We start from the raw sequence: 8,579 nt of genomic DNA on the forward strand, positions 1-8,579 counted from the left end.
GCTCATGCCTGTAATCCCAGCATTTTGGGAGGCTGAAGCAAGTGGATTACCTGAGGTCAGGAATTCCAGACCAGCCTGGTCAACATGGTAAAACCCCGTCTCTAATAAAAAATACACAAATTAGCCAGGTGTGGTGGTGCACACCTGAAATCCCAACTACTTGGGAGTCTGAGGCAGAAGAATCGCTTGAATCCGGGAGGCAGAGGTTGCAGGGAGCTGAGATCACGCCACTGAACTCCAGCCTGGGTGACAGAGTGAGACCCTGTCTCAAAAAAAAAAAAAAACACCTCACAATGAGATACTACTTCACAACCATTTGGATGGTTATAATAAAAAAGACCAGCAATAAGAAATGCTGGCAAGGATATGGAGAAACTGGAACCCATATACACTGCTGGTGGGAATGTAAAATGGCGCATTTGCTTTGGAAAATAGTTTGGTGGTTCCTCAAAATATTAAACATAATTACCGTATGACTCAGCAATTCCAACCCCAGGTATCTACCCAAAAGATATGAGAACAAGTATCTTTAAGAAGATGTGTCTGTGACTGTTCATAGCACCTTTATTCCCAACAGACAAGAGGTGCCCAGATGGGTGAAATGTCCATCAGTGTCCAAAAAAAAAAAAAAAAAAATGTCCAAATGTTTATCAATAGGTGGTTGGATAAACAAAATGGGTTATCCATACAATGGAATATCATTTAGTAAAAAGGAACAAAGTACTGGTTCAAGCTACAAAATGAGTGAGCCTCAGAAACCTTATGCTAACACCAAGAGGCCAGTCACAAAAGACCATATATTATTCCATTTACATGAAATGTCCAGAAAAGGCAAATCTATGGCGGTAAATTAGTAGTTGCCTGTGCTGGGGGTGGCAACATGAAGAGGCCTGCAAGCGGGTATAACACTTCTTTTTTGGGAAGGTAGACATGTGCCAGTTAGTTAGATTGTGACTGCACCACTCTAAAGTTACTAAAATCCCTTGAGTTGTAAACTTAAAATGAATGTTATGGCATATAAATTATACCTCAAGAAAGTTATTAAAAAATTTAGGCTGGGTACGGTGGCTCATGCCTGTAATCCCAGCACTTTTGGAGGCTGAGGCAGGAGGACTGCTCGAGTTCAAGAATTCAAGACTAACCTGAGTGACATGGCGAAACTGTCTCCACAAAAGTACAAAATCAGCCAGGCATGGTAGCACCTTCTGTGGTCCTAGCGACTCAGGAGGCGGAGGTGGGAGAATTGAGGATAGCTTGAGCTCAGGGAGGGGGAGGCTGCAGTGGGCAGAGATCACGCCACTGCACTCCAGCATAGGTGACAGAGCAAGACCTTGCCTCCAAAAAAATTTTTAAAGCAGGCCAGGCACAGTGGCTCACACCTGTAATCCTAGCACAGGGATGTCCAATCTTTTGGTTTTCCTGGGCCACAATGGAAGAACTGTCTTGGGCCACACATGAAATACACTAACATTAATGACAGCTGATGAGCTTAAAAAAAAAAAAAATCCCAAAAAAATCTCAACTTTTAAGACAGTTTAGGAATTCGTTCCGGAACGCATTCAAAGCCATCCTGGGCCACATGTGGTGAGCGGACGATGGGTTGAACAAGCTTGTCCTAACAGTTTGGGAGGCTGAGGTGGGAGGATGGCTTGAGTTCAGGAGTTCAAGACCAGCCTGGGCAACATAGTAAGACCTTGTCTCTAAAAAAAATTAAAAAATTAGCCAGGCATGGTGGTACATGCCTGTAGTCTCAGCTACTCAGGAGGCTGAGGTGAAAGGATCACTTAAGCACCACAGATTGAGGCTGCAGTGAGCCATGATCACATCACTGTACTCCAGTCTGGGTGACAGACCAAGACCACCTCAAAAGATATAAAATATAATAAATAAATAAATAAATTTTTTAAAATCAGGAAAACCCCGACATTCAAAAATAAAATTAACTGTGCTTTCTGGAAATGTTATAGTGTGAACTTTTTACATATGTGTCCTGGTCACTCTATCTCTTGATTGATGATTATAACGAAGAGTTGAGAAAGTAATCATAAGCCCAATTTAGTCATAGAAACCCTCAAATAAGACTTTCAAACATATCTCAAATAAGAGATAACTAGTTTGGCCTAAATGTATGGCACAATTGAAAGCATTTATTTCATCATCATCATCATCCTGTTAGAATTTTTAAAACCACAATATTTTCAACTCTTGGAGATACCTTCAAGTTCAAACTTGGAGATACCTTTCCAGGTCTACTATTTCTAGAAAAGTTCTTAGGTGAGACCTGCAAGAGACGGAGTGAGTTATTTTTTTTACTGAGATTCTATTTATTCTCTGCCATGGGAGAAGTTTTTCAGAGAGTACAAGGAGAGATTCAGGATATAGCAAATTCCACCAGCTTCTTAGGAACACCAGCAGAGGTTTGAAATGTCCGGGAAAATACTCTTTTTAAGAACACCACCCATTCATCCAGTTCTCTGAAGGGAAAATATCAAACCGGAAAAACAGATTTGGACCTAAAAATAATTAAATATAAGTCACTTTAAAAGCATATTTTATCTTAATATCTCTCCCTTTTAGGATTTCTTCAAAACAGAAGCCATAAACTTCTCAAAAGACAATTACTTACTAGAAGAAAGTAGTCCTAATTAGGATATGTGTCAAGAAAACCTAATTATCAATTTGCCTAATTAAAATCAATATCTGAACATGCCTTAGGAATGTGAGCTTTCTCAGGTGAGACGTGTACCATTTTCTTTAATCAACATCCGTCAACAGAGCCTAGCAGATTATGTTAACAGGGAACGGATGACTGAAACCAAGTGTCACACACACCACTACTGGAAGGAGTTGATGGGAATACTGTTACATAAATCACCAGCGGGAGGAAATGCGTCTTAAAGCAAAGCGCTCTTTCATTTAATCGGCAGGCTACACTTGGAAAACAAACCGCTCAATGAGCTAATTCTGCAGCACAGGTGATGGTTCAAAGCTGTGAATTTTAGGGACTGTTGCTTGAGTTAATCAAACCCCTTTGATGGTGTATGTTTTGGCAAGAGAAGGGGAAAAGCCAGCTTTTTTTTTTTTTTTTTTTTTGAGACACAGTCATCACTCTGTCTCCTAGGCTGGAGTGCCGCGGGCGATCTTGGCTTACTGCAACCTCCACCTCCCAGGTTCAAGCTATTCTCCTGCCTCCTGAGTGGCTGGGATTACAGGTGCATGCCACCACACCTGGCTAATTTTTGCATTTTTAGTAGGACGGGGTTTCGCCATGTTGGCCAGGCTGGTCTTAAACTCCTGGCCTCAAGCAATCCACCCGCCTCGGTCTCCCAAAGTGCTAGAATTACAAGCACAAGCCACCACTCCCAGCCTCGAAAAGTCAGTTCTTGAACTTTCTCAGTCTGCCCAAGGGGCAACTCTACTGGCTTCCCAAGGAGTCTGGAGAGACCTCTGATGCCTCTAAGGGCACCTCTCCAAGTTGCCAGTGATGCTCATAGAGTCAGGACCCTGGGAAATTGTCAATGAGTGCAATGGAAGCAGCGATGGTAGGTTAGGGTTCAGCGCCTAGTAATGTGAAGCCACAAGCCTGGGGTTCTCAGCAGAACACTCTGAGGCTGGGCCTCTAAAGGCCCTCCATTAAATGACCCATCCTGGGTGTGTCTATGGGACTGCATGGATCACAGAGGAGATCAAGTGCTGGCCCCACTTCTAGATTTACTCGGGGCTAAGAAAAGTTCCAGGTCACTCTCTCCTTCTATCAGCAGGGTAGGTGTCTCACAGATTTATCGTCAAGTCTCTCTCCAGCACCCCCATTCTTATCCAGGGGAGATGCCCTCTGATCCTTTGGTCCCAGTGGTGGCCCCCTGGCAGCTGCAATGGCCTAGGAAGCTTCTATACCTCAGCACTCCCATCAACTCCACTGGAAGACACCCCGTGCCCAATAGGTACCTCCAACTACAGCAAATAAACACATTCAAAGTAAACAATGGGGGCCAGGTGCGGTGGCTCACGCCTGTAAATCCCAGTACTTTGGGAGGCTGAGGCAGGTGGATCACTTGAGGTCAGGAGTTCCAGACCAGCCTGGCCAACATGGCGAAACTCCATCACTACTAAAAATGCAAAAATTAGCCGGGCGTGGTGGTACATGCCTGTAATCCTAGCTACTCGGGAGGCTGAGGCAGGAGAATTGTTTGAACCTGGGAGGTGGAGGCTGCAGTGAGTAAAGATAGTATCACTGCACTGCAGTCTGGGTGACAGAGCGAGACTCCATCTCAAAACAAACAAACAAAAACAAAAAAACACAAAGTAAATAACAGGGAGCCACAGAAATGCAGCTTCCAGACAAATCCTTGAGCTCCAGCTTCCAACTGGATTGCACCCCAAGTTGCTCTGAAGTAGAAATGCTTTTGCTGCCATTGCTGTAACCAGACCATTCTTTTCAAAATAAAAATCTGATCATATGTCCTTGCTTCTTCACACATCCAGCTTGAAACCTCTTGATGCTATTAGGAGACAATGAAAATTCTTAGTTACCACCACCCCCTTCTCCAGCCTCATTCCACACCATGCCCCAATCTCATCTTTCTGCTCCAGACTCAGAGATTTCCTTCAGCCCTCATCCTTCCCTTTCCCATCCTGCCATGTCCTAGGAGTCTCACACTTGCTCTGCCCATGGTCCACAATGGTCTTCCCTGCCTTCATGACCCAGTTAACTCATATTCCTCTTTTAGCAATCAGATGAAGCAACATGTCCTCAGGGAAGCCCTGCCTGAATGTCCTCAGAGCCCACCAGTAGCCAAGCATTATATTTTGTGCCCTAGCTTTGTACCTGGATTATTATAAGCCTCTGAGAGCATGTAACTTGAACCACTCCCCCGCCCCCAACTTCCTATTCTACACAATACTGGAGAGTGCAATAGGAATATAAGAAATACTGTGTTTTTTTTTTGAGATGGAGTCTCACTCTATTGCCCAAGCTGAAGTACAGTGGCATGTTCTTGGTTCACTGCAACTTCTGATTCCCGGGCTCAGGCAATTCTCCTGCCATAGCCTCCCAAGTCCCAAGTAGCTGAGACTATAGGCACGCGCCATCACACCCAGCTAATTTTGTTTTAGTAGAGAGGCGGTTTCGCCATGTTGGCCAGGCTGGTCTCGAATTCCTGAGCTCAGGTGATCCACCCGCCTCGGCCTCCCAAAGTGCTGGGATTACAGGCATGAGCCACTGCGGCCGGCCCACAACAAGTATTTCTTGAACTGAAAGAAAAAATATATATACATATACAGCAACAGGGAACTCTCATATACTGCTGGTGGGAGTATAAATTGGTGCTACCACTTTGGAAGGCAGTTTGACCATATCTAGTAATGCTGGGGATGATTATATCCTATAACCCAGAACTTAGCTCGTAGGTATATGCCTCAGAGTAACTCTCCTATGTGTCCAAAAAGAGATTTGTACAGAATGTTCATAACAGCACTGTTACCAAGGGCAAAAACCAGAAACAACTAAATGGCCATTATATCAGTCAGGATCCTTACAGGAAATAGCTGGCATTCTCAAATTAGGATAATTTTTAAAAGCGCTTAAAAAGGGATTACTTGGCGTGGGTTGGATGGACGAAACCTACAAGGGGGTGTCGCAACCCAAGGACAGAAAAGCAGAACCACTGCCACTCCCATGCCTCAAAGGAGGAAATGGTTACTCAAATACAGAACTAGAGAGAATGAAGAGAAAAGCTGTCCTGAGAGAAGGAGCGACCTTGACCTTCAGGGGTGGAGAGGAAGACAGTCAAGCCAGGAAACTTCACAGAGAGTAAACTGCAAGAATAAATACAGCTGCCTTTTGCTTCTCTCCCTCTCTTATTTCTTCTCAGGGCTCCCCACTGGATGAGCCCAAAGGAAAACCAAAAGGCAAGGAGCCCACTGATGTAGTTCATGGAGGGCAATCCCCTGGGGCAACTCCCTGGGGAAGGGAGAAAGGTTTGGAGAGGCAAAGGGAAGATACTCAGCGTATACATCAACAGAATGTATAAAGTATATAATCATCCAATGGAATGTTGCCCAGCAAGAAAAGAGCAAAATCTTCATGTTGGACAAAAAAGACAAGTTGCATTAAAATACAGTCGTCCCAGGCCAGGTGCGGTGGCTCAGGCCTGTAATCCCAGCACTTTGGGAGGCTGAGGAGGGCAGATAACCTGAGGTTGGGAGTTCGAGACCAGCCTGACCAACATGGAGCAACCCCGTCTCTACTAAAAACACAAAATTAGCCGGGCGTGGTGGTGCTTGCCTACAGTCCCAGCTACTTGGGAGGCTGAGGCAGGAGAATCGCTTGAACCTGGGAGGCGGAGGCTGCAGTGAGCCAAGATCACCACTGCACTCCAGCCTGGGCGACAGAGCAAGATTCCGCCATAAATAAATAAATAAATAAGGTTTTAGCATAGAATTACAAGAGAAACCTACTTTACGTAAGGTAGCAGGTAAAGTCTCTATGAGGAAATGAAAGAACTTTAAAATGAGGTGTCACAGCTGAGAGAGCCAGGCTCACCAACGCTGCTAGCAGCAGAAAACAGCAAGCGCCAAGACCCTCAGGGAAAGAACGGCCTTGGCCCTTTTAAATGCAGTTCAAACAAGGGCAACAACAAAACCTGTTTCAGAATTGGGCAAGAGAGAGAATGACAACCCCGAAGGAAGTGGACACAAGCCAGATCATGTACGGCATTTAGGGTGACTTCCTTGGGGGTATAAAGCTGGTGAGAGCCTGGAAGGCGATCTGGCTCCAGGCAGTAAAAAGCTACAGAGGGAAATCAAGAAACCAGTAACAAACCTCCCACTTGACTTAGCACCTAGCATGCGTTCAACACCGGGTTACAAAAATACTTTTGATCTGTTTACGCTTCCAAAAACCCTATGAAGCAGGTATTATCAAACCCCTTTTTACGGCCAAGCAGATAATCTAAATCCAAAATCCAAGCACTTTACCACGACTCTCGACTGCCCTCCCTCTCTACTGCTCTGATGGGGCAATGTTACCATTTCGGAGAACGACTTATAGTAAATAACTGTACTTATGGCGTATAGAACACATAACGGTGAACAACCTTAATAAAACCGATGGCCTCTAACATGCACCGAGCGCTTATCCAGTAACACCCACAAGTATTCCCGTTTTACAGATATGGAAGCTGAGGCCAAGATGCTAATGCAGGGCTTGGAAACCAGGTCTCGCTGCAGAGCCCAAGCTGTCATTAACTATGCTTTACTGCCTTCCTCTTACTTCCCTTCTTTGGGGGAAGTTAGGTCAAGGCCAGGGAGGCTCCTGGACCAGACCGCTCTCTCGGACTCGCCTCTCAACTGTGCCCCTGCAATTCCTAAATTCAGGCTTTGATGCAGCTATGGCGGCCCCCAGGCCCGGGTGCCGCCCCGAATGGTGTCCGACTGGCGGAGAGCACACCTGAACAAAAGGTTCCCCCGGCGGACGGTTCCGCAGCCCCAGAGTCCCCTCCCTGGGTGAGGGGCGGGCAGTACCTGCGGGAAACGCGTCCAGGGTCCTGCCCCGGGCTCTGTGGAAAACACCCCCCGCCTCTGCAGCCGACATGGCGAGCGAGTTTCTGGCCTTCACTCAGAACACTGCGTGGGTGGAAGCCGCGCGACTTCACACAGGCCAACCTCCAGACTTGTCCCGCTTCGGGCGGCGCCCTTTGCTCTCGGGGCGGGACTGGGGCGGGACGGGGCGGGGCCCGGTCGCTCGGGGCGCTGCTAGTGCTGTCTGGGCGGAGCAGAGGCGCCAGCGGCCCCTCTGGGATCGACCTGCGCGCCTGGCGACTGGAGACTGTCTAGGGCAGGCGTGGGCGGGAATAAGGCTTTGGGGGTCAGTCCTTCCCTAAAGGCAGAGTTGCTAGATTTAACAGTAAAAATGCAGGTCTCCCAGTTAAATTGAAATTTCAGATTTTTTACAAAAAAGAATGACTGACTTAGTATAAATATGTCCCATGCAGTATTTGGGAGCTACTTACGTTAATTTTTTTTTCATTATCTGAAATTCCAATTGAACTGGGCGTTCTAATTTTTTAAAATTTTTCTTTTTGTAGGTTTGAATGAAAGTGCCCTGATTTTTTTTTATCTGACAACTCTATCATAAAGTCAGAAGGAGCCTCTGGGGTGGCTTACGCCTGTAACCCCAGCTCTTTGGGAGGCCAAGGAGGGAGGATCGCTAGAGTCCAGGTGTTGGAGACCAGCCTGGGAAAAAAAGGGAGAACCCTTGCCAAAAAAAAAAAAAAAAAAAAAAATGAAAATGTGGGTGTCTTGGAGGACTGTCTCAGCTCGAACTTCCCAGTGGCTGCCACCATCTTTCTGTCATTATCTTTGCTTGCTATGCACCAGACAGGGCACTAAGCACTTTGCACGCGGCTCACTTCATCCCCACTACAGCCCTAGGAGGTTGTGCTGTTATTAGCTGCATCTGTCGTTTGGGGAAACTGACGCTCAGAGAGATGAAGGGACTTGCACAAGGTGACACACATCTGGAGAGGTAGTAAAGCTGCAAGTAACCAAATTAGGATCTCTTCAGCTCAAGAGCCATTCTA

General features: G+C 46.2%; 1 protein-coding gene across 2 annotated transcripts in view; it reads right to left on the reverse strand.

Annotated features, from left to right (window-relative positions):
• CPPED1 (calcineurin like phosphoesterase domain containing 1) overlaps positions 1–7,832 on the reverse strand; it is a 139,282-nt gene extending 131,450 nt beyond the window's left edge. For both annotated transcript variants that reach the window (XM_017890716.1, XM_017890718.1), the window contains exon 1: positions 7,522–7,832. In XM_017890716.1, coding sequence (XP_017746205.1) covers positions 7,522–7,591 — 70 coding nt within the window. In that variant the 5' untranslated portion in view covers positions 7,592–7,832. The remainder of the gene's footprint in view (positions 1–7,521) is intronic.
• Positions 7,833–8,579: the final 747 nt, after the last annotated feature.

Source organism: Rhinopithecus bieti, unplaced genomic scaffold, assembly GCF_001698545.2.
Source record: "Rhinopithecus bieti isolate Rb0 unplaced genomic scaffold, ASM169854v2 scaffold_19459, whole genome shotgun sequence".
NCBI classification, from domain to species: domain Eukaryota; kingdom Metazoa; phylum Chordata; class Mammalia; order Primates; family Cercopithecidae; genus Rhinopithecus; species Rhinopithecus bieti.